Source organism: Podarcis bocagei, assembly GCF_964188305.1.
Source record: "Podarcis bocagei genome assembly, chromosome: W".
Lineage (NCBI taxonomy): Eukaryota > Metazoa > Chordata > Lepidosauria > Squamata > Lacertidae > Podarcis > Podarcis bocagei.
In genome coordinates this window covers 55,291,088-55,317,599 of record NC_138131.1, presented here as the reverse complement: position 1 = coordinate 55,317,599, position 26,512 = coordinate 55,291,088, and the positions used below count along the sequence as shown (strand labels likewise).

The window sequence follows — 26,512 nt, the reverse complement described above, 5'->3', positions numbered from 1 at the left end:
AGGTTGCGTTAAGACCGATAATACACAATCCTGCCACAGACACAGCAGCCATGCTTCGCATTTGTCAGTCTGGTGATACAGCCACCCACAAGATTCATCTGCTAGCAGCAGCGCTCAATGAAAACCAGCCTGTAGCCACCGATACAACGTTTCCAGCGTGGCGAACCAGGATCACCGATACCTCAGTGTGGGTAGAACGGTGGCCTCCACCAAAAGAAAAATCCGCAGCAATGGCACCATCCTGTTTCTGAACAGCTTATCTCTGAACAATTGACTTTCGGCCACATTGAACCATCTTCATCCCACTGGCTCCAGCAGACAAGGAACAGTTTGCTTTTACATTGCCAGTATATCACGATTCGCAACGTTATCAGTGGATTGTCCTCAAGGCATGCGGAACTCCCCTACACTTTGTCAACATTTTGTGGGTGAAGCATTGAAACCTTTCCACATGCGCCACCTAGAGGTGCTGCACACGAGCTGCACCTGGCCGTATTTGCTACATCGTTGCCAACAGGAATTTTATATGCTCAGGCGGAACAAGAAGAAGACTATCTGCATTATAGAATGGTTACATCTACCACATACCCCACCGAAGAACATTTATTCAGTAATTGAATCCACATCAGACATTGTTATCAAAGGACGTTCACGTGCAAATTGCTTTAGCTGATTTTATAGGTGTCATCATTTTTAACCCTCCAAAGGATGACCGTTTGACATTTCTGACACAGGTCACCTATGTTTGGCTACCCCCTTGTCTCTCACACCTCTCCCCTCTGCACTAACCCTCTTCATGGATAGAACAAGAAGTAGGGGGGTGGTGACATGGGAGGAGGGAGGAAAATGGAAATGTTTATATACCCCTCCACAGTCTTCTGCCCAGTGAGCTGAGCTAGCAGCTGTGATTCTTGCCTTTCAATCCTTTCCTACTCAACCTTTCAATCTTATTGTGGATACTCAGTATGTATATCGCCTTTTTGCTAGTTTACCAATATCTTATATAACTCCTTCCTTGGATTCTGACTTGTTTTCCTTGTTTCTTGGCCTGCAGGCCTTACTTCAGCACAGAGAGTTATCTTATTATGTTGCACATCTTCGCTCCCACACATCACACCCAGGGTATTTAGCAGAGGGCAATGCAAGAGCAGATGTGGCTCTGAGGGACATTTCTACCTTTTCTCTCTTTTCTGACCCTATACTAGGTCATAACACCTTTCACCTTCCTGCGAAAGCATTGGCAAAGCATTTTTCTATTCCTTTGGCCCAAGCAAGGGATATAGTTTCCCAATGTGCTTCTTGTTCTAAATCTCAGCTGGCCATTCCTTTTGATGCTGTCAATCCTAGGGGCACGTCTGCATTGGCGTGTTGGCAGATGGATGTCACACACACACCTGTGTTGGCTCCACTCTCCAAGGTTCACCTCACGGTGGACACCCACTCTGGATTCATATGGGCTACGCCCATGAGGGGGGAAACAGCTCGGCATGTCATTCAGCACACTATCCGCTGTTTCTCAGTCATGGGTAAACCTGCGCGTATCAAAACTGATAATGGTCCAGCATATATTTCTAAAACATTTTCGGAATTTTGTATGTTGTGGAATGTGAAATTAACTCATGGCATACCCTTTAACTCCACAGGTCAAGCTATAGTGGAAAGAGCACACCTGACGTTCAAAACACTATTGCTTAAACAGCTTGGCGGCCGAAGCATACCAACGGCAGATATCCCTTCGGCTGTTCACCAAGTTCTTTTTGTACTTAACCATCTTTTATATCCACATAATAGGACCCATACTCCCGCGGAATTGCATTTTAGGAAGGAGGAGGCACTCCCCCGCCCCTTGGTGGTGTACCGACGCTTGCCTGATCCCGCGTGGCATGGACCTGTTCCGCTGATCACGTGGGGACGAGGGTACGCGGCAGTGGACGTCGAGGACAAGCCTTTGTGGGTTCCAGCTCGATGCGTGCGGCCATGGCGAGTCCCTTCAACTACAGAAGTGCCTTCCTAACCATTTGCCTTGCCATCTTTTGCTGCATCATTATACAAGGATGAGAAGCAGACGACACAATCCAGTTGCAGCCACCATATTTCACCTTATCGGCTGGCAAGCAGCTGTCGCCTGAATCCTACTCTGGCTGGCAGTATCCACGGCTCAGCCACTCTCGAACTATAAGAACAGCATTGTTGAATAAGACTTTTAGGGGAGAAAATTATCAAAAGATATGGAGGAATAATATTTTTGTACAAGATATGATTAAGTTTACCAGTTTATTGCATGCTTCTAAATGTTGGTTATGTATGCACATGCCGCCCTTTGCCAGTCATTCAGGCATAATGCTTCATGGCGTGCCTGTCAATGGATCTTTTCAATTTACTGATATTATATCCCCTAAGCAAACTTTTTGGCCTCCAGTACAATTGACCCTCCATGAGCCTGCCCCCATTTGTTTTCAAATTAAAGAGGGGAAAGAATCATGGGGCATATATCCAAACTGTCAATATACATTGAAATTCATGTTTAATAGCTCTTGTTCTCTTACAGGAACATACAGTGACCAATCTCAGTGCTTTAGAAGCGATACCAGTGCATGGCTAAAAACTAGGAAAGAAACCTACCATGCAAATTGGAGTCTGAATTCTTCTATCCCTGGCTTAGCAAATGCCACAGATGAGCAATTTCATATCAGTTCCTTATTTACTGAAGCCTTTAATTGGTCCCAACAGAGTAGTAATATCAGCTATTTACTCCAAAGAGAGTTATGGTTGCTTTGTGGCGAAAAAGCATACAAAGCCATTCCTCGAAACCTCACAGGCACATGTACATTGGGTCTCGTGGTTCCGTTGTTGTATAAGGTTGATAAGTTACCATCTTCTCTTAGACTACGAAATCGTCGGGAGGTAAATTCACCCATAAATCAATATATCGGTACCCAGGTCTCTCGGGCCTTGCTGCCCTCGGTGGGTGCAGCAATGAACTATAGGGACCTCCATCGGCTAGCAAATTGGACTGAAGGATTATTCAATGATACCATAAAAGCTTTGAAGGAACTCAACCAGGAGGTGTCTGCAATGAGAGAAGTGGTTTTACAGAATCGTTATACTTTGAATGTGATTTTAGCTTCAAAAGGAGGAGTTTGTGCGCTTGTTCATTCTCACTGTTGCATGTTTATTCCTGATAATAATGTCAGCATATCTGCGACAATCGACCATATGGAAACCATGGTAGCCCACAATCCGTTTGCCCCCCCTCCTTCCGTTGATCCATGGGCATGGTTATATTCTTGGCTTCCGGATGGAAGTTGGCTTCGACATTTATTGATTTTAGTGATCATTATAGTAGTTATTTGCATTATTTTGTGTTGCTGTATACAATGTATTCCTTCTTTAATTTCTGTATGTACTGCATGGTTCTCCAGTCCGCGGCCCGCTTCCGGTCTCACAAGAGTCGCCTATCGCGCTCGATATAACCGTATTGGTACTGACATATATGACTCTGATTAAATAAATAAAGAAAGAGGGCATGTGGGAGCCAGGAAGTCATGGAAAAGGCTTGTAGTGCCACCTGGTGCCTTGCTGACCTCGGTGACCAGCACTCTGAGCTTACAATGTATTAGAATGTATTGACCCTATAAGGAGTTAGGTTCTCCCCTCTGGGCACTGTAACCCTATATGGTTTGTGGGTGGGTTAAAGCTTGACCGGATGAGGTAACGTGAGACATTGGAATGCTGCCATGCGGCTGGAGAGAACAAAGGATAATAAAATCGGAGGAGAGAGAGGAAGGAGCTTTTTTGCCCTCCGTCCATGGAGACATTTGCCTTTGTGTGTGTTTTTTCTTTGCCTTGCACCCCAAAATGACGGCTGGTTTCCGTCAACTGGTTCCCACATTTAATATAAACCCGGCCACCTTGCCAAATTCCATCTCCACATTTAAACTCTTTAAAGGATCTTCTATCGTTATTACCAGGTCATCAGCAAAGGCTTTAACTTTATATTCGTTTTGACCTACTGTCACCCCTTTTATTAATTCATTTCGTCTAATTGCACTCAAGAGGACTTCCAGAACCATTATGAATAACAGTGGCGAGAGAGGACAACCCTGTCTTATACCCTTCCATATCTTCACTTCTTCTGTTATTACATTATTCACAATCAATTTAGCTCTTTGCTCTGTATAAATCGCCCTTATTCCATTATAGAAATCGTTCCCCACTTCCATAAATTCTAAATTTTTTAACACAAATTCCCATGATATACAGTGGTGCCTCGCAAGACGAATGCCTCGCAAGACGGAAAACCCGCTAGACGAAAGGGTTTTCCGTTTTGGAGGCGCTTCGCAAAACGAATTTCCCTATGGGCTTCCTTCGCAAGACGAAAGCCCATAGGGAAATCTCCGGGACAGCGGGGAAGCGCAGCACGTCTTCCCCACTGTCCTCGGACCTCCTCCGAAGGCTGGCGGTGGTGTGGAGACCTCCTCCCGCCGCCAGCCTTTGGAAGGCTGCTCTGAAGCCTGGCGGTGGGGTGGAGAAACCTCCTCCCGCCGCCAGGCTTCGGAAGGATGCTCCGAAGCCTGGCGGCGGGAGGAGGTCTCTCTGCCCCACCGCCAGCCTTCAGAAGGCTGCTCCGAAGCCTGGCGGCGGGAGAAGGTCTCTCCGCCCCACCGCCAGCCTTCAGAAGGCTGCTCCGAAGCCTGGCGGTGGGGCGGAGAGACCTCCTCCCGCCGCCAGGCTTCGGAAGGCTCTCCGAAGGCTGGCGGTGGGGCGGAGAGACCTTCTCCCCGCGCCAGCCTTCGGGTGGCTGTCCTGAAGACTTGCGGTGGGAGGAGGGTTTTCCTTCCCACCGCCAACATTCAGAATGCTGTTCTGAATGTTGGCGGTGGGGAGGAAAAACCCTCCTCCCACCGCAAGCCCCGGGAACAGAGGAGAAGCGCTGCGCCCCTTCCCCTCTGTTCCCGTATCTGTCCTGAAGGCTTGCGGTGGGGAGAAAAGCCCTTCTCCGCACCGCCAGCCTTGAAAGCGGTTTCCATAGGAACGCATTAATTGATTTTCAATGCATTCCTATGGGAAACGGTGCTTCGCAAGACGAAAAACTCGCAAGAAGAAAAAACTTGCGGAATGAATTAATTTCGTCTTGCGAGGCACCACTGTATTATCAAATGCCTTCTCCGCATCTACAAACATTAGTATAGCTTGTTTCTCATTCCTAGCAGACAGATATTACAAAACATTTATTATATTTCTCACATTATGTTTCATCTGCCTGCCTGGAAGAAACCCTGCTTGATCATCGTGAATAAATTCTCTCAATACCTTTTTTAATCTTTTTGCTAATATTCCAGCAAAAATCTTATAGTCTGTGTTTAACAATGAGATCGTGTGTTAAATCAGAATCTTGCTTGGGAATAAGTATGATGAAGGCTTCTTTCCAAGTTTCCAGAATATCTTTTTCCTTCAAAATATTATTCATAACTTCTTTCAGTGGTACCGTCAGGGTGTGCCTCAATTCTTTGTAATAACTGGCTGTAAATCCATCTGGTCCTGGAGCCTTTCCTTTTTTCAATTCTTTTATGACCTCTATTATTTCCTCATTCTCAATTGGGGCATTCAGTCTGTCTTTCTTTTCTGTCGGGATCTTTTGCACCTTTTTTTCTTTTAAATATCTTTCTATTCTCTTCAAATTGTTCTTTTCTCTGTTGCTGTACAAATGATTATAAAAGTCCAAGAATCCTTTTCTAATGCCTTTCGGGTTCTCAATCTCTTCTCCATCCACAATAATTTTGTTGATTATGTTTTGTTCCTTTCTTTTCTTAATTTGCCACGCGAGCCATTTACCTGACTTATTGGCATTGTCCATAAAATATTCCATCAACTTCTTTTGCGCCTCTTGTATGATTTTTTGATCACCCAAGAGGTAATCGTTAATTCTCCATCTAAATGATCTTTCTTCATAACCTTTAATTTCCAATTTTATTGGACTGTGGTCTGAAATTACTCTTGGCTGAATTTCAATTTGCCGAATTCTTGGAGTTAGTTCATTCGAGACCCAAATTTGATCTATTCTTGACATTGACTGATTTGGTTCCGAATAAAATGTAAACTGTTTCTCCAGTGGATGTCTAAGTCTCCAAACATCAATTAGATTACAGTTTTTCGTCATTGAAAAGAAAGTCTTGGGTAGTTTTCCTTCTTTGCTAACCTGAAATTGTTCTTAACCTGAACTTTAGCTAATGGGGCCTCCTGCTACCATTGAGCCGCCAGAGCACGATTTCTGTTCTCATCCTGAAGCAAAGTTCTTAACCTGAAGCACGATTTCTGGGTTAGCGGAGTGTATAACCTGAAGTCTATGTAAAACGAGGTACCACTGTATATATTTAAAAATTGCATCCAATTTTGACAGTGTTATTACAAACCACTTCATTCAGCCCTGCAACATCTTGCGAAGCAGCGATATACTAATATGCATCTGTTATTATGTGACATTGGTCAAGGCTTTCTGGGAAATAATATATGATGAATTTAAAGAAAATGTTTGAAAATACATTTGTCAAAAAAGCCAGAAGCCTTCTCACTAGGTATAAGACTTCTTATGTCTGCAACGACGGCAGCAAGAATGCAACTAGCCCAATGGGGCTTAAATTGGATTGTTATGAATGAAAAAAATTAGTAAAAAAATATTTCAAAAGAGAATGCTACTTGCCCAATTAATGGGGCTTAGATCAGGTTATTCATGAAAGAAATGATAAAAAAATATTTAAAAGAAGAGAGAATGCTACTAGCCCAATTAATGTGGCTTATATTTGATTGTTATTAATAAAAAAATTAATAAAAAATAATTTAAAAAGAGAATGTCACTAGCCCAATTAATGGGGCTCATATGGGATTGTTATTAATGAAAAAATTAATGAAAAAATAATTTACAAAGAGAATGCCACTTGCCCAATTAATAGGGCTTAAATCAGATTGCTATGAATGAAAATAATAAATTCTTTAAAAGAAGAAGAGAGAACGCTACTAACCCAATTAATGGGGCTTCTAATGGATTGTGATTAATGAAAAATTAATAAAACATTATTTAACAGAAGAAGAGAGAACGCTACTAGCCCAATTAATGGGGCTTATATTGGATTGTTATCATTATCATTATTTTTCCAGGCCTTCCCATCTAGAGCCCAGAAACTCTGTAACAGTTACCTTCTCAAAGTGATGAATCGCCAGCCAGATTTCCCCTTGCGCATTGAACACACAGCCGAGGTTACTCCATGCCACAGCAAAGTTGGGTTGGGTCTCGATGGCTTTCAGGTAGCAGGCCTTGGGAGGGTCGAGAGGTAGGTAGGTACAGGGGGAAGGGGGTATTTGCACAAAAGAAAAGCAAGAGAAAAGTCCCAGTTAGCAGAGGCTTGACAACCATATGTCAGGAGTGCTCTGATGGTGTTTCCTGCTTGGCAGAGGGTTGGACTCGATGGCCCTTGTGGTCTATTCCAGCTGTATGATTCTATGATTCTACTTTAAATTTAACCATTACAGGTGGGGTTTTTTAAAAAAATTAATCCTGCTAATGTATTAACCTGTGTGCACTGCTTTTGTCAATATGCAGTAAACGTTTCCCATTCTTTTTTATATTAAAACTGGAGGCATTTTTTCAGCTGCAATGGGCCTCCGGTGTCCTGTTAGTACCATTAGTTGGTACCATTTCTCGTACAGTTGATATTCCTTGCATAGATAGATTAGATCAGTGTTTCCCAACCGGTGTTCCGCGGCACACTAGTGTGCCGCGAGAGATTGCCTGGTGTGCCGTGGGAGGGAGGCGGGCGAGTCGGGCGGCGAGAGGCGGGGCGGCGGCGGCGAGGATCCGCGTCGAGCCGGGGGCGGCTCCGCGGTGGTGGTGCCGAGGTTTCTCTCTCCATTCTCCCCTCACACACACACATAGGAAATAACACAGGATCAGCTGACAGGACCCGGCCAATGGGGCGGCGGTGGGGCAGCGCGCGCAAAAGGGAGGAGCGCGAGACAGCGGACAAGGAGGTGGCCGGCATGTCCGGGCAGCAGCAGCAACAGCAGCAGCAACTCCCGGCGACTGCTCCTCAAGCCCCGGGCAACCCTACTCCCTCACCGGCCTCGGCCGCCCTCCTGCTCCACCGCCGCCGCCTCCCCCGCCGCCGCCGGCTACCTCGGCCCCGCCGCCGCTCCCTCCTCCGCCCGCTATCGCCGCCACCACCACAACAGCCGCCGCCGCCTCAGCTGGGCCCATGCCTGCCGGGAGCGGCGGCGGCAGCAGCAGCAGCAGCAGCGCCCCGGCGCCCTTCCCTCACGGCGGCGACCCGGCCCTGCAGTGGCGTAGCGTGGGGGGTGCAGGGGGGGCCGGCCGCACTGGGCGCAACATCTGCGGGGGGCGCACTCGCAGCTCTCTGCCCCTCCCGAGGTACTATTTCTGGGTTAGCGGAGTCTGTAACCTGAAGCGTATGTAACCCGAGGTACCACTGTACTTCCAAGTCAGCGTGCAAGGGATTGCAGGACCGGCGGACTTGGCGGTGGGGGTGGTTGCTGGAGCCTTGTCTGTCCTTTCAGCCCCGCACCCACCGCAGACCCCTTCCTATGCCACTGGTAGCTAGGCGAGGCGGGGGGCACTGGGCGCCACACCTCGGTGCCTGCAGCGTGCCTGAGCCATGCGTCTGCGGGCGAACTGCCCGCAAGCTCCGCTCTGGCCTCTGCCCACCGCCTCAGCCTCCCTACAGCTGAGGGGGAGGCTGCAGCGAGGCTCCACGCAGCGCGCCCTGCCATGGCTCGCCCCCATGGCACTCGCCCCTGGCTGCAGGACGCGCGCGCCGCCCCGGGCCCCTGAGCGGCTAGCTGCGCCGCTGCGCTGAGCGCAAGGAATACGTCCTCTCCGAGTTCGGCGTCCTCTTCGTGGGCAGCGCGAACCGCATCTCCAGCTTCGGGTGGAACTTTGGCCAGGTAGGGGGAAGCCTTTGGGCGGGGGGGGGGGCTGGAGACCGGGGTGGGGAGGGGTTAGGAGAGACGCTACCGGCCCCGTCCAGAAATGCCCAGAGCAACTGGAGCTCAGCTACACGCACACATGCGCCCTCCAAATCCCGTTTCCCACCCCTTTCTCAAAAGAAGAGAGAAAAAATGGGTCCTGGGTGTGAAACCAAAGGACCTTTCCAGCTCCTCCTCAATTCCAGGTGTGGATGGCAATGCCTCGTGTCTCCTCCCCCGCGACCAGAGCACACTTCCTAGGCTGGTTGGACGGTCCCTGGGGGTCTTCGGGTTGCCACATTTTGAAGAGCAAAAAACAGGACACATTTGTCGACTTCTGCTTTTAGCTATGGATCAGTGGCCTAGCGTGGGGGGTGCAGGGGGGGCCGGCCACACCGGGCGCAACATCTGGGGGTTAGTGTTAGGGGGCGCAAATCCACGGGTTAGGGGGCGCAAATTACTTGCATTGTCCCGGGTGCTGACAACCCACGCTACGCCACTGCGGCCCTGAACGAGCAGGAGAAGGAGCTCAAGTGACGCTGCGCGCTGACGTCACGGGGCTGTAATGGTGGTGTGCCTCGAGATTTTTTTCATCAAACAAGTGTGCCTTTGCCCAAAAAAGGTTGGGAAACACTGGATTAGATAGATGATAGATAGTTAGATTAGATTAGATTAGATTAGATAGATAGATTAGGTAGGTAGATTAGATAGATACATATATAAGAAAGGTTGGTAGATGGATAGATAGATTAGTTAGATTGATTGATTGAGTAGGTAGATAGATTCAGGCATGGCCAAACCTGGCCCTCCAGCTGTTTTGGGACTACAACTCACATTGTCCCTGACCACTGGTCCTGTTAGGTAGGGATGATGGGGGTTGGAGGGCCAAGTTGGGCCACACCTGGATTAGATGGTAGGTAGGTAGATAGATTTGATAGATAGGGTAGGTAGATAGATAGATAGATAGATAGATAGATAGATAGATAGATAGATAGATAAGATAGGTAGGCAAGTAGATAGATAATAAGATAAAGTCGGTAGATCGATAAGGTAGGAAGGTAGGTAGGAGGCAGCCTAGGTCAAAGTTGACCCACTTATTTAAAAGTAACCATGCTGTTATACAGTGGTACCTCTGGATGCGAACGGGATCCGTTCCGGGGCCCCGTTCGCATCCTGAAGCGAACATGCTCGGGTCACAATTTGCTGCTTCCGTAGATGCGTGTGGCATCATTTTGAGTGTCTGCACGTGCGCAAGCTGCAGAACCCGGAAGTAACGCGCTCTGTTACTTCTAGGTCGCCACGGAGCACAACCCGAAAATGCTTAACCCGCAGCTACTTCAACCTGAGGTATGACTGTATTAGTAACAAAAATCTATTATCTTAAATATTTTCAGGCGGTGACCCTGGACCCCAACTTCCTGGATGCTTACATTAATCTGGGGAACGTCTTGAAGGAGGCGCGTATATTTGACAGGTAAGCAAATAGGCATAGAGCTTATATTCTCTTTTTTATATAAATGTTTTTTATTGGTTTTGCGTATAATCACATTACGTCTTATATTCTCAGTTTAGTGGTTGCACCCATACCCAAACTAACTCCCATTGTTGCCTAGAGGGTTGATTTTATTTAAAGCAAATTGATTTAAATCCCAAATCCATAAGACTTGATTTAAATCCCCCTTTTACCGGAAGGTTCAGCCTTGCTGGCATCCTCTTAATATTGACAAACGGAGGCAGGTTTCCTTTTTGGAATCCTAACTTCAGAGTCTTTTCTACAGTTATATCAAAATGATTTGGTTCTGCTATATACAGCCCGATTGTGACGAAATGATGGTGAGTTTTAATAAGTGAACACTTTTTATTTGAACAACTTTTCTGCTGTACTTGATTGGAAGGAGAAAAGAAACATTTCCTTCATAACAATTTAAGCAATTTATTTCACTAAAACAGTAACATGGTAGCATATGTATCCATGTTGCTTAACTGATGTGCTGAAACATTTTTTCCCCAAGAAAAACTTGGACTGAGTTTTCGCACACATGAAAAACTTAAAACAAATAATTCTTCCCCGAATTATTTATTTATTTATTTATTTCTACCCCGCTCTCACTGGCCAGGGCTGGGCTCAGGGCGGCTAACACCAAATATAAATTACAATAAAATAGAATAGAAAAAAACCCCAGTTAATTAAAATACAGCTTAAAATGCAGCCTCATCAAGACTACAAAGGGAGGAAACATCAGCTATTCACCCAAGCCAGCTATCCATGCTGGTGCTACATGGGCCAGCAAAAAAAGCCACGGGAAAATTTATATACCAAATCCCATATAGGGTGTCAGAGTGAGTCTAAGCATAGAGCGAGTTAAAATAATCAAGCCTGGAGGTGACCATCGCATGGATCACTGGCCAGATCAGGGCGAGAAAGGTAAGGAACCAATTCCTTAATACGGCGGAGGTGGAAAAATGCCACCTTTGCTGTGGCTGCAACCTGTGCCTCCATGGAAAGAGAGGCATCGAAGGTTACACCCAAGCTCTTGACAGAAGGCTCTGGCACTAATTGCGCCCCCACAAGAGATGGGAGTTGGCCCCCCAACCCCATGTTGTCCTGACCCAGCCAGAGGACCTCTGTCTTCGAAGGATTTAACTTCAACTGGCTCCCACGCAGCCACCCAGCCACGGCTTCCAAGCATCTGGTCAGTGTGTCTGGGGCCGAGTCCATTGACAGATAAAGTTGGGTGTCATCAGCATATTGACGACAACTCAGCCCTAAACTCCGGACAATCTGGGCAAGGGGGCGCATAAAGATATTGAAAAGCATCTGGGAAAGGATTGTGCCCTGCGGCACTCCACACAACAAGGAGTGCCGCAGCGACAACTCCCTCCCTAGCGCCACCCTCTGTCCCCGACCTGAGATAAAGGAGCACAGCCATTGTCTGACTGTGCCCTGAATCCCCACGTTGGCAAGGCGGTGGTCCAAAAGTTTGTGATCGACCATGTCGAAGGCCGCTAACAAATCTAAAAGAATCAGCAGTCCCGGCCCGCCTCGATCCTCTTAATCGTCCTCCCAAAGCATTTTATTTTTTAAAAAACAGATTTTTATCCACCCTGGTGACAATGAAACTGAACCAGTCCTTGATCTCATTTCAGAGCCGTTGCAGCCTACCTACGGGCCCTGAGCCTGAGTCCCAACCACGCTGTTGTCCACGGCAACCTGGCATGTGTGTATTACGAACAGGGGCTGATCGATCTGGCAATCGATACCTACAAGAGGGCCATTGAGCTCCAGCCCCACTTCCCTGACGCCTACTGCAACCTGGCCAACGCGCTGAAAGAGAAAGGCAGCGTAAGAAACTGGTCCCTTTTGCCTTGGGGTGGGGGGAACATCTATATAAAAGATGTTTTATAGATGGTACTTAACACCTGCCAAAATAGCTAAAATGTATAAAACAAAAAAACTGTGCTGGAGGTGCAGTAAAGAAGAAGGGACACTTATACATTTCTGGTGGGCCTGTGAAAAAAAAATACAGAAACTTTCCTATTAGGCAGTGGTGTCCAAACTTTTTTCAAAGAGGGCCAGATTTGATGAAGTGAAGGGCCATAAGGGCCGACCAAAGTTGTTTACTTTTTTTAAGGATTGAAGTTGTTGAGCTCTTTTCTTAGGGTTTAAATTGTTGAACTTTTTTTAGGATTGAAGTTGTTTAGCTTTTTCTTAGGCTTTTACCCCATGCTGAATTGGCCAGATTAACAGAGACAATTAGGGCACAACCCAGACAAGAATTCCAAAAGGAATGGGGAAAATGCAGAGAATACTTTACCAAACAGTGCCCCAAAATATACACTTGGACTTGTTTCAATTAATTTCTACAGGAGACTTTGTGGTTTAAGTCATAATTAGGAAAAATTGTAATAATCCCATACAAAAGAAATAGTATACAAGAGGTAAATAAGGCGGCCATTTAACAGAATAAAGTCTTTTATTTTTATGTTATGTTTTCTTTGTGTAAGGGGATAGGAGTTTAATTTTGATAATTAGTCAATGGTGGTGGGTCTGTTTGTATGTATGAGTTGTTGTGGACTATGTTATAAATAAAATAAAAATTAAAAAAAGAAAATGAAACCGGTCCCTTTTGCTTTCTGTATGTCAGAGGGTTTGCTGAAAAAAGCCTTCCGGATGATGGTGACCTCGAAATTGGGCTCTTTGGGGGGGGGGGGATTTGGGGTACAGAACCTAGAAGAAGTCCTCTTTTATTTTTTCCTTTGTCATATCGTCACATACAACTTTGCTCATACCAAGCGTCGACTCCCCTCCCCCTTCCCCCGCTCCCACTCCCTGGCTTTCTTAAGCAGTCACGATCCTCTTAGCATTTCTATATCACCCTTTAAAAATTGTCCAGTAGCACCTGATGATGATGATGATAATAATAATAATAATAATAATAATAATAATAATAATAATAATAATAATAATAATAAAATTTATACCCCGCCTATCTGGCTGGGTTTCCCCAGCCACTCTTGGCGACAACATATTAAAATACAATAGTCCGTCAAACATTAAAAGCTTCCCTAAACAGGGCTTGCTAAACTTGGCTTCTTCTTGGTATAATTTTTTGTATGCAGGTCCAATTCTTCAGATACAAAAGCTTCTACCAAGACCAAACTGAGTTGGTCTGCAATGTGCTACTGGACAATTTATATATTTTTTATATATTTCAACTGCGTTAGACCACCACAGCTGCCTACCTGAACATATATCGCCCTATTTACCTTCTTACTCTACTTAAAACAATTTACTTTAGCATTTGTAAATCACTTTCAAAAATTAGCCTCTGGTTTTTTTAATAACAGTATATTTAAAGATCTTTTTCAATTCTTTGTAAATCATATCCCAGTAGACTTTGACTTTAGTGCACATCCACCACCTATGGACGAAATTCCCTTCCTTCTCCTTGCATTTCTAGCGTGCCTTATCTTGAGTTATATATATTTTAGCAAGTTTAGTCGGCGTCAAATACCACCTATACGTCACCTTCATTAAATTTTTAATTAGTGCTGTACATTCAATAAATTGTTTTTGCCCATAATCTTTCCCACTTATCTAATTCAATGTTATGACCAAAATCTTGAGCCCATTTAATCATAACCGACTTAACTTCTTCATCCTTTGTATGCCATTCTTATACGTTTTTGGCAATGATTTTCTTTTACTATCTAGCAACTCTGTCTCTTAATTTTGATTTAGTATGACCAAAACCATTTCCCTTACTGTCTTCCTTAAATACATCTTGCAAAAGACGGTAAGTGTGCGGGAAAGAGAGTTTGAATCGGATTAGTCTGCTCTTGTATTTATGTTCCCCTAAACCAAGCATGTCCAAAGTCCACTTTGGGGGCCTTCCACCCATCTCTCCTAGATCTCAAAATGCATTGGTTTTGTCATATTTCCTGCTATCCTGCCAAAGAATTTAAATTTTCCCAATGTTCTTTTAGACCAGGCATGTCCAAAGTCCAGTTCAGGGGCCTAATCTGGCCCTCTGGTCGATTTAATCCGGCCCTCGTGGCGGTTTATTTACTAGGGCAAAACTTCCCCCAAAAAAGCTCAAGAACTTTAATCCTAAAAAAAGGTCAGCACCTCTGGGGTCAAATCCTTAAAAAAGGCTCAACAATTGTGGGGTTTTACTGTTAATATGCTTCTTCTTAATTGCATTTCACTATTAATATACTTCTTAATTGTATTTCAGTTCAACAATGACTTTGATAAAATACATCTTTTGTGACGTGCAGAAGGCTTGAGTTACCTATGAGGTGCAACAGTTACCATATAGCATATATTCAATATAAAAAACAGCAACAATTGGTTGTTGACAAAGGACAGCTGGCATATATATATAAAAGATATTAACTGATATGCATGCCATTCCAGATATAGCTATATAATCTCTACTGTTGGTAAGAGAAGAACTTTGGAGCAGGCATTTTCAAAAAAAGAGTTTTTTATGAACCGCTCTAATACCAAGTTACCGTCAGGAGCTGAGGGGCCGTATCAAACCTCAATCCAGCCATCACATCACAGAGCAGCCTTTTGGGCTCCTGTGAAAGACATACTAATATTCGTGTAAAAACTCTGTTTTGTGTTTCGAAGGTTGCCGAAGCCGAGGAATGCTACAATACAGCTCTCCGTTTATGTCCGACTCACGCGGATTCTCTTAATAACCTGGCGAACATCAAGCGAGAACAAGGGAATATCGAGGAGGCTGTCCGCCTCTACCGGAAAGCTCTTGAGGTACGTGCGTGGAGAATTACAACAATTAAATTGACATATAAGGGTTAGGCATGCGTACCCTGGACTCCTAGTCTGGGTCTTTTTAAAAATCGCCGATCAAATTTTTCTTGATCAATAACGGAAATAATGGTGAAGAAGTGAAAGTGAAGTAGCATTTTGAGGCTCGACAAAGCATGGTCCAATAAGTCCCTTTTGGAAGGAAGAGGGTCTGTCCCCCTTTTTATATTCCTAGGCCTCCTGGAATGACCAAAAATCTGCTTTTTCATCAGAAGAACAATGCAAGGTGTTAAGGAACGGTACAGAAATTGAAATAAAAGCTGGGCACATGCTGTTCTCTGTGTCGGCTGAGCTTGATCCCCTGACAGTCTTATTTTCTAACAGTATTTCCTATGCGTACGAAAAAGGCAGTTCATAGGCCCATTATTATTATTATTATTATTATTATTATTATTATTATTATTATTATTATCATTACCACAAATCATTCCAAACGGTGATTTATTTTGCAGCCAGCCCCTGCCACATTTGAGCATCAAAGAGGGGCTCTTTAAAATATGGCATTGGTCATTTGACAGTCTGATCTCCCAACAGTATTTCCTATGCATGCTAAAAAGGCAGTCCATAGGTTCCTCCTCCTCCTTAATTTTTGCAAGTCAATCCAAATGAGGATTTATTTCACGCCCACAACCTTTGAGCCTCAAAGAGCAGCCTCCGTCTCTTTAGAATGCTTCTCAGGGAAACTAAGAGTGAGCTTCTTCCCCGCAGGTCTTCCCGGAGTTTGCAGCTGCGCATTCAAATTTAGCCAGTGTTTTGCAACAGCAGGGGAAGCTCCAGGAGGCCCTCATGCACTACAAGGAGGCCATCAGGTGAGCTTCCAAAGCCATGGGGAAAATAGATTGAAAGAGCTCCTCCTTACTGTATTTTAATCTTTTGCTGGAAGCCGCCCAGAGTGGCTGGGTATAAATAATAAATTATTGTTGCTGTTGTTAATAATTATTATTACTCCTCATGCGCTGGTCTGGTGCCTGTGGGAAAGCTCTCCTCTTGTGGATAAAGCACTTTCTCTTTTTCTTTTAGGTTTTTTTATTTTTTATTTTTATTTTTATTTTATTTTTTGTCCCTTGAAGGACAGCCAAATTTAAATAACAATTCGACACACAGCTGCGAGGCATTTGCGAGCTTTTTTGCGGAGAAGGTCCTGTTGCTCCGCCATGACCTCCCAGCCAATTTGGATACAATAAAGGAACTGGAGGCCCCTCGACTGTCCTCGGGTCCAGTATTGGACCACTTTGACCGGATATCCCCAGCCGATGTGGACAGACTCCTCCGAGCTGGAAAGCCCACCACCTGTCCTCTTGACCCGTGCCCGTCCTGGCTGATTAGAGCGTGCCCAGACGAGGTGCGGGCCCCCCTGGGGGATATCATCAATTTGTCCCTTGGCACTGGGATATTCCCAGGGGAACTGAAGGAGGCAGTGGTGTGTCTGCTCTTAAAGAAAACATCATTAGATCCTTTAGATCTATCCAATTACCGCCCGGTTTCGAATCTTCCATTCCTGGGTAAGGTGATTGAGAGAGCGGTTGCTGAACAGCTTGGTAGGTTTCTGGATGAAACATCTGCTCTCGATCCATTCCAGTCCGGCTTCCGCGCTGGTCATGGGACCGAGACGGCTCTGGTCGCCCTAACAGATGATCTCCGCAGGCAGCTGGATCGAGGCGGGTCGGGGCTGCTGATTCTTCTAGACCTGTCAGCAGCCTTCGACATGGTCGATCACGAACTTCTGGACCACCGCCTTGCCGACGTGGGGATCCAGGGCACAGTCCTTCAATGGCTGCGCTCGTTTCTCTCCGGTCGGGGACAGAGGGTGGCGCTTGGGGGGGGAATTGTCATCGCGCCACTCCTTGGTGTGTGGAGTGCCTCAGAGTGCGATACTCTCCCCGATGCTTTTTAACATCTTTATGCGCCCCCTCGCCCAGCTTGTCCGGAGTTTTTGGCTGGGTTGCCATCAGTATGCCGATGACACCCAACTCTATCTGTTGATGGATGGCCATCCTTACTCGGCCCCAGATACACTGACCAGATGTCTGGAAGCTGTGGCTGGATGGTTACGTGGGAGCCGGTTGAAGTTAAATCCTTCGAAGACAGAGGTCCTCTGGCTGGGACGGAGCGATATGGGATTGAGGGGGCAACTCCCATCTCTTGCATGGGTGCAATTAGTGCCAGCATCGTCCGTTAAGAGTTTGGGTGTAATCTTCGACACCTCCCTTTCCATGGAGGCGCAGATTACAGCTATAACAAAGGCGGCATTTTTTCATCTCCGCCAAGCTAAGCAGTTGGCTCCTTATCTCTCTCACCCTGACCTAGCCACTGTGATCCACGCGACGGTCACCTCCAGACTGGATTATTGTAACTCGCTCTACGTGGGGCTGCCCTTGAGACTGACCCAGAAACTCCAGCGGGTGCAGAATGCTGCGGCGAGACTCCTTACGGGGTCTTTGCTGCGAGATCATATCCATCCGGTGCTGTACCAGCTGCACTGGCTCCCGGTGGAGTACAGGATCAGGTTTAAGGTGCTGGTTTTAACCTTTAAAGCCCTATACGGCCTAGGACCCTCGTACCTATGGGACTGCCTCTCCTGGTATGTCCCACAGAGAAATTTACGGTCTGCAAATAAAAACACCCTAAAGATCCCAGGTCACAGAGAGGTTAGGTTGGCCTCAACTAGAGCCAGGGCCTTCTCGGCTGCGGCTCCAATCTGGTGGAACGCTCTGTCACAAGAGACTAGGGCCCTGTGGGACCTGACATCCTTCCGTAGGGCCTGCAAGACAGAGCTGTTCCACCAGGCCTTTGGTCAGGGCGCAGACTGACTCCCTCCTCTGGCAACCTGCACAGAATTTTGCTTGATGGTTGCCATTAATTTGATTTTAATTTGATTTAATTAATTTTATAATGAATGTTTTAAAATGTTGGACTATTTTGATTGTTGTTAGCCGCCCTGAGCCCGGCTTCGGCTGGGGAGGGCAGGATATAAATAATTTTTTTTTTATTATTATTATTATTATTATTATTATTATTATTATTATTATTCAGTTTTTTTATTTTATCATTTTATTTCCATACACTCCAAACATTTTCAATATATACAATACTGGGATTATACAAACCCCTTGGACTCTCCCCCACCCCCCACCCCCCGTTTCCATATTTTGCCATCTTTTCTTGCATGTAATTACAATGATTCGTTCTATTCCATTTCCTTATTTGCTACTTTGGCTTCATCAATGTTATATCAATCCTGCCTGTGGAAAACCATCTAATTCGATTTTAATTTGATCCCGATTTGTTTTTAGGAGGTAATTTAATTATTGTTTGATTTTATACTAATGTTATATATTTGATGTTAGCTGCCCTAAGACCGGTTTCGGCCAGGGAGGGCGGGATACAATTATTATTATTATTATTATTATTATTTCTAAATATGTATCTTTAAGGTATTCAATAAATTTTTCCCATTCTTGTTTAATTTTTTTATATATATAAATAGTTTTTATTAAGTTTTAGCATTTTATATTCAACACAAACATCATTCTTGCAGACAGCATAGATGAATCCCAATCTCCCCCAGCTTCCCTCTTCTGGTTTTTTAAATATTTACTTCTCCTGCCTATCTCATTCTCCCTTAATTTTGCCATCTTTGAACTAACGATGGTTATATCCTTAAGGTTTTTGCACCATGCTTTTTCACATTTCATCTTCATTATTTTCCCCATTTTGTCCTTTTAACTTTTTTCTTTGCTTAAATTTCCTATCATCTTGATGTCTGATCTTCACAGTCATTTTGATAATCCACTCTTCTTTTGTTGGGACCTTCTCTTCCTTCCACATCCGGGCTAAGAACATTCTGGCATAAATAGAATACACTGTCTTTTTAGGTCTCTTGGTATTTCTTCACCCGTTAAACCTATTAGAAAGGCTTCTGGTTTTTACACAAATGTTCTCTCCCCCCCCCAGTTAATTATACAGTGGTACCTTGGTTCTCAAACTGAATGTGTTCCAAAACCAAGGTGCACTTTCCCATAGAAAGTCATGCAAAACTCTATCTAGTGAACAATAGTGAACAATGTGGTGACAGAAAAGCTTCAGATTGAAAAAGGTACACGTCAGGGGTGCCCCCTGTCCCCTTTATTGTTTATCTCAGTCCTGGAGGTTTTGCTGAACATGATAAGGAAGGATCGGCAGGTACAAGGAATACGGGTCGGAGTGAAACAATATAAACTGAAAGCATTTGCAGATGACTTGGTTTTAACATTACAGGAGCCAGAAGCTAGTACAAAAAGAGTTCTGGAACTGATACAGAAATTTGGTCGGGTGGCGGGTTTCAAGTTGAACAAACAAAAAACTAAGGTGTTAGGGAAAAATTTGACAGCTACTGAAACAGAAGAACTATATATCTAAAACCATAAAATTCCTATCACAATATTCCCCCCTTTGGGGCTAGAATTTTTCTTAAAAATTTTTGCCCCACAAATAATAACATCGGATGTTGTAAATGGATGTGTTTGTATAAATATATCATAAAAATAACACATGTTGCGTTTTGCTACTAAATTACTTGTGGCATTTTAACACCTTGGGAGAGACCATTTACTCAATAGTGTTCTATGCTTTACACCTAGCAGGAAGGTAAGGTCCACTAATGACTGAAAAGTGCAGTTTGCTTCCCCCCCCGCCATTTTTGTGTTCTCAGGTGTCAAGGTAGCTCTTCTGTGGTCTCACACTGACATAGTGCTACAGCAACACATCCCTTCTGTTGAATCCCCTCAGGGCTTTCATTTAACCATGTCGCCTGGCATTCACCATAGCTGGCACAGGTTTTGGGCATCTCGTGAGGGAGAGGTCTTCGCCTTGGCCTTTAGCTATGGGATTTTATTATAGGCTGTGGTCTCGCACTCGCACAATGGGAAGTTGCTCACTTGCACTTAAAGGACCAAAAGCTAATTGCAGCCTGGATACACTTGCCCAATTCAAACTGAGTCCAATTTGAATTTATCTTGCCCCATGGTTCTCAACTCTTCAAACCAATCTGTTAAAGAAAACCATTCTTAACAAGGGCAGTTGTCCAAATAAGTCAATTTAAGTCTATAAGAAATCATTCCTGCTAAACCAAAGCATATCCACCCTCATGTTTCTTAGAAGCTTCTCCTTGGTTTAGCACATTTTTTAAAATGGGTAGGGAAGGTTGGCATAGTGCCAGGTGGGACAACGAATTGTGGATATCTAAACATTGGACTACACAATAGTGTGAGCTATTAGAAAGTATAAAATGCATGAGAATTCTCCATTGGTGTGTAAGCAATAAGACATTAAACATAAAAACAGTTACACACAATATTCCCCCCTTTGTGGAAATTACACTGTCAGACACATTTCAACATTCTTACATAATAAGACATAATACAAAACAAAATAATTCAATATCTGTTGCATATCTTGACACAATTGTGATCTTTTACGTATGTATCTTTTGAATCCTGGAGCAGAGGCTTGAGGTTCAAGTGAAAAAATGTCCTTGCAATTCAACTCCTCCCCCCTTTGTCAGTTCAACCCCTCCCCCCTTTGTCAGCCCCACTCCCCCCTCAGTCTATAGCCTTTGAAAGAGATAACTGTGGGCACTTTGAAAACTCTGGTGTTGCAGGTCTTGTGAGTTGAGGGGTTGTTGCTGCTTTTCATCATTGCACATCTGTAGAAGTGATATCCTGTAAGGGGGCAGGGTTTTGGGGAGACTTAAACACAGTTAGACAAGGAAGGGGGAAAAGGCAAAAGGGATGTCCTTGAGTTTTCCGTGGGAAGCTGCAGATAAATAAAAATCTTAGCACATTAAGCATTTTATTTATTTCAATATTATTATCACATTTCCACATAATTACTGTTATTATCTGCTAAGTTTGTTTGCTTTCCTTCACTTAATTTTTGTTGTTGTTGTTCTTTTCATATTATAAAATAAAAATTACTCCACATGTATAGAAAGAGAACTGTAAAAAATACAAAGGTTAAAAAATAAAAAGAAAGCAAAAAATTAGATTACCAGTTAGATGAAAATGGACTTGACACAAAGACATCAGATTCAGAAAATAACTATTATTAAATAGTACAAAGATATTATCAAAACCACACAGATTACTACTGGACTGGGGGGAAAAGGGAAAACAATGGGGAAAACTTAAAATTCACCATGTGCTATCCAATAAAAGGACTTCATGAAACTGACTTTCAACATGTGATGAACATGTCCCCAAAGTAAAACACACACACACACAAATGACCTATGAGGAACCAAAAATAAATAAATGCTAAGACACACAATTAATAAGCAACCTGAAGTAACCTGAAGTAATCTGTTTTGGCATTCTAACATCACAAATGAAAATAAAAGTGTTTCTTGATGTGACATCAGCTGTAATGTTAATAGCGGAATATTGGGAAATGAGTTAATACCAATAAAAATGAATGGCAATTTAAAGTTGTGCAGGTACCTTGCACTAGCCAAAATGACAGAATTAGTAAGAAATGCTCAAACAATGTTTGGTTGTGCTTCGATTAACTTCATAGACATCATGGAGAAACTGATTAAATAAATGAAAACAGATTATTTGTAACTTAAAGTGTCAAAGGCACAAAGAGATGGAAGTTACTAATACAGCAGGGATTCAGACTTGTTTCACAGAACAGAAAGAAAGTTGCTGTTTGGCTTTAAGGGAAGAAAGACAAAAAGAAAAACAAATGCAATTACTTTTTATAGAGTATTTAAATCACTGTTTGCATCCCCTCATTATCATTTGTGCTGTGGGAGAAAAGAAAGGACACTCTGTTGAAAGGGAAAATTATTTCATGTGAGAGGTCTGTCAGGAAATGCTGTTCCTAAAATGCATAGGCATATACACACCTGTTGAAAGGGAAAATTATTTCATGTGAGAGGTCTGTCAGGAAATGCTGTTCCTAAAATGCATAGGCATACACACACACACACACACACACACTGTTATAAAATCTACTCAAGAGAGGAACTCACAGTGGGAGTGCTTTGATATTACCTGTGAAAAGAATTTGACATGTCCAGTACTTAACTCTTTTGTATTAAGTAGCCCCTGGAGCAAAACACATTAAGGGTGATTTCCCTCAATGGCTATTTGGAAAGGTTTCTCCCTGCAGCACACTGCTCTCCAAACCTTCTCTCTCCCCCCTCCAATCTCTCTCTCTCTCTCGCTCTCTCTTTTTTTTTTTAAAGCTGATCTAGCCTCTGTGCATGTGCAGAGTTCATGCCTCAGCAAACCTTTTATACCATTGAAAATGTTGCATCTTTTGGCTCAATTAGAATAAGGAAGGGAAAGGTAAGGAGTAGATTTTAAAAATATGGTTAGATTTTAAAACAAAAAAGAGAAACTCAGCAATTCAAGTATTCACCATTCAGCCCAAGCAAAGGAGTGCTTCCTTTATGTACAGGAAAGGGCTAATATCCCTCTGGCCATTCGCGGAACAATCAACCGCTCTCTTATTTATGAGTAAAAATGGCCAGAGAGTTAGAATTCATAGGATTATTTTATTTTATTTTTTTAACATTCTCAGTCATGGTCAAGGCTAATTCTACTTAACTATATGAATTTTTATGTGCTTAAACTTTGAGTAGACTTTTAAGTCTGATTTTTGTAAATAATAGACAAAATGATAAACACTAATCACTTAAATGCCTGATATCACCAGTTCTGCTTCAAACATCACGAGCAAATCTGGGCTGAATTTCAACACATCAGTTACAAATTGGGAAAGTTGAAAGGGACCTGGGGTCATCTAGTCCAACCCTAAAATACAGGGTTCATAGCAAGATTTGTACTACCAGAAACACACACATTCACCTCTCACCTTTAAAAACAAAGAGCAAATCTGGGCTGGATTTCAACTCATCAGCCACAAATTGGGAAAGTTGAAAGGGACCTGGGGTCATCTAGTCCAACCCTAAAATACAGGGTTCATAGCAAGATTTGTACTACCAGAGAGACACACACATACTTATGTACACAGACACAACTGGGGAAGAGACCACAAGCCATGCGCCTATCATGTACTATGGAAGAGGAAAATAAAAGTACCCAACCCTTTTAGCAGATCTTGAAGCTAGTTTGAGTGAGTGTTTACTTCCTTAGACTAAAGAGTGAAAGTTCCTAGATAAATTATCTTTAAAGACTGAAGTGAACATTTTTCCTAAGATAGGGAGAGGATCTCTTATAAAGCATAGTTAAAACAACCATAGATTTGATTTAAAAGGAATACAAAAGTGACAATTTTTCCTGAACTTGCAGAGGAATAGTAAGCCTAATCTATGCCCCCCCCCCTTTGCAGTTTCCTTTAAAGGAAGCTTACTCGGGAGTAAATTTACCTGTGTGATAGGAATTTTATGGTTTTAGATATATAGTAATGTTCATAACTGCACATACATAGATCAGCACAGGAACCATTTTGATTCCTAAACTGACCAAATCCTTTCTCTGCAAGGTTAAAAATGGAAAAGCCTCCCCATTGTCTCTTCCTTTAATCTGTGTTTGAATAAGAAGAGTGACTAGTGGGGTGCCACAGGGTTCTGTCTTGGGCCCGGTCTTATTTAACATCTTTATCAACGACTTGGATGATGGACTCAAGGGCATCCTGATCAAATTTGCAGATGACACCAAACTGGGAGGGGTGGCTAACACCCCAGAGGACAGGATCACACTTCAAAACTCATGGAACTTTGGAGTGTCAGGCATAGCCCTACTGGCTTTAGCCCAAACGTAGCAGAGTTTTCCTGCACAGCGAAGAAGCTAGTTGCGGCAGTAATGACTAGTCAGCTAGACTCAGAATAACTATTTACAGGATTTATTAAAAGGAAAAAATAAAACCAGCAGAGTTTCTGCATACAAATAAAAGCAAATAAATCCTATCTTTCTTTCTCTTTCTCTCTCTCTCATAACCAAACACAGCACTTCTAACTCCTAACACACCTCACACCAAACTGTGCTAGCAATCCCTAGATAACAGAGTTGAGTGCTGCTCGTTAACCAATCAGAGTGAGTAGTTTCTAGGTCAAGCAGACCTGGGCTTTCTGCCAAGAGTAAATTGACACCAGCTTGAGTTAATTGGAGAAGCTAGAATCTGCAAGTTTCCCACGAGAACCAATTAACAGAAACTGAAACCGAAACTGAACACCCCCTCACAGATTCTGCTGAACAATTAACTCCAAATACACCTATGTAGGAGATTATTTTTCCAGCAAACCTAAACCCTTGCACATTCGCTTGTTCTTTACCTTTGCCAATGGTTTAGTTAACACATCTGCTACATTTTCTTCACTTGACACATAAGTACAGGTGATTACATTGTCTTGTACACAGCAACGTACATTTTGGTATTTTACAGAGATATCTTTGGAACGCGATTTGAAACCCTCTGTTTTACTTAATGTTATACAAGCTTGATTATCAATGTAAACTTGTACTGGTTCTCCACAATTTACATTTAAATCTGTTAACAAATGCTTGAAATAAATCACCTCGTTGCACAATTCACTCAATGCGGCATACTCTGATTCCGTTGATGACACACTTACAACGTCTTGCTTGCGAGACCGCCAGCTGATTAAAGCTCCACCGACCATTATGATTAGTCCTGTGACAGATTTTCTATCTGGCAAATTTCCCCAGTCACTATCACAGTAACAACTCAACATTTCGTCCTCGGAAGAATTTAATTGTAACATATAGCCAACTGTCTGTTTGAGATACCTCAGAACTTGTTTTACCCCTTTCCAGGCATTTAGTGTGGGTTTTGAGACCAATCTACTTAATATGCCTACTGCATAGCTAATATCAGGTCTGGACCACTGTGCTAGATACAATAAACTTCCAATTACAGAGTGATATACATCAGGGTGTTCAAATTCAGGACTCTCATCTATGTGAAGTGTTTTTATGAAACCTGGATCCATAGGCACCGCTGCCCCTTTGCAATCCTGCATCCTGTATGTAGTCAGTAGTTGTTTAACTTTGTTCTGCTGACTAATTAGACAGCTGCCATCTTGGGCCCAGCACACTTCCAACCCTAGATATGTCCTAACCGGGCCTAAGTCTTTTGTACACCCACCTGCAGCCTACAATCTTTGCCCCCTCAGGCGCTGCCACTGGTGTAAAACCTTGTGCTCATTCAGAGAGGACATCTCTTCCTCCATTGCCTGTTTCCAGCGCTCTGCCTCCTCTTTTGGTAACTTTAACACCTCCTGAAAACTCTTGGGTTCTGCACTTACACTAAACACATTTGCAGTATCTGGGGAAAAACGCACTGGAGGCACTCCTTTGTTTGGTCTTTTAGATCTTCTGGGAGAAAATTTTTCTTCTGACCCACTTTCCTCCTCAGAACTATGACCTCTCTTTTGTTGCTTAGCAACTGGTCTTCCACTTTCTTGAGAGCTCTTATCTGAACTTTCCTCCCCCTCAGACTCTGATTCTCTGTGTCTACCTTCAGAGTCATGGAGCTCCTGGGAAGGTTCAAACCAAACCTCAGTATTGGCATGTAGTCTCTCCCAGCCACTATGTTCACAAAAACTGGCATTCCTGGAGATCACAATGCCATTCGTCCCTTCAGCAAAGCGGAAACCTTTTCCCAGCTCCTGGTAACCCACAAACACTAGCTGTTTGGTCTTAGGATCTCCCTTCTTTCTCATTTGCTTCGGAATTAATACCCAGGCTTTTGATCCAAACACATGCAAATGGTCAATTTTAGGTTTTTTCTGAAACAATTTAAAGTACGGGGTTGTACCTATTGTTTGATGAAAGAGCCTGTTTTGGAGATAACACGCGGTGAGCATGCTCTCCCCCCAATAAGACATGGGTAAATCAGCATCATCAAGCATGGCAAACATCATATCTTGTAAAGATCTGTTTTTTCGCTCTGCAACGCCATTCTCCTCTGGGGAAAAAACGTTCGTTTTTCTATGCCCAATGCCACGCTTTTGTAACCAATCTCTAAAGGCATTTGACATAAATTCGCCACCTCTGTCCGTCTGAATCCTTTTGAGTTTAATGGACAGAAATCTTTCCACAGATGCCACCCAGCCTTTAAACTTAGTGAACACGTCACCCTTATTCTTCATGGGAAAAACCCAGGAGTAACGCGTGGCGTCATCCACAATTGTTAGTGAAAAACGCGATCCACCCCTGCTTACAGCAAATG

At 43.6% G+C, this 26,512-nt stretch overlaps 1 protein-coding gene across 1 annotated transcript in view; it reads right to left on the bottom strand.

Moving 5' to 3' along the window:
• The window catches only part of LOC308578110 (uncharacterized protein), a gene marked incomplete at both ends in the record, with an annotated part of 45,408 nt that overhangs the window by 11,285 nt on the left and 7,611 nt on the right, over positions 1–26,512 (bottom strand). Inside the window, one exon of the mRNA XM_081178379.1 lies at positions 7,195–7,311. Coding sequence (XP_081034505.1) covers positions 7,195–7,311 — 117 coding nt within the window. The remainder of the gene's footprint in view (positions 1–7,194; positions 7,312–26,512) is intronic.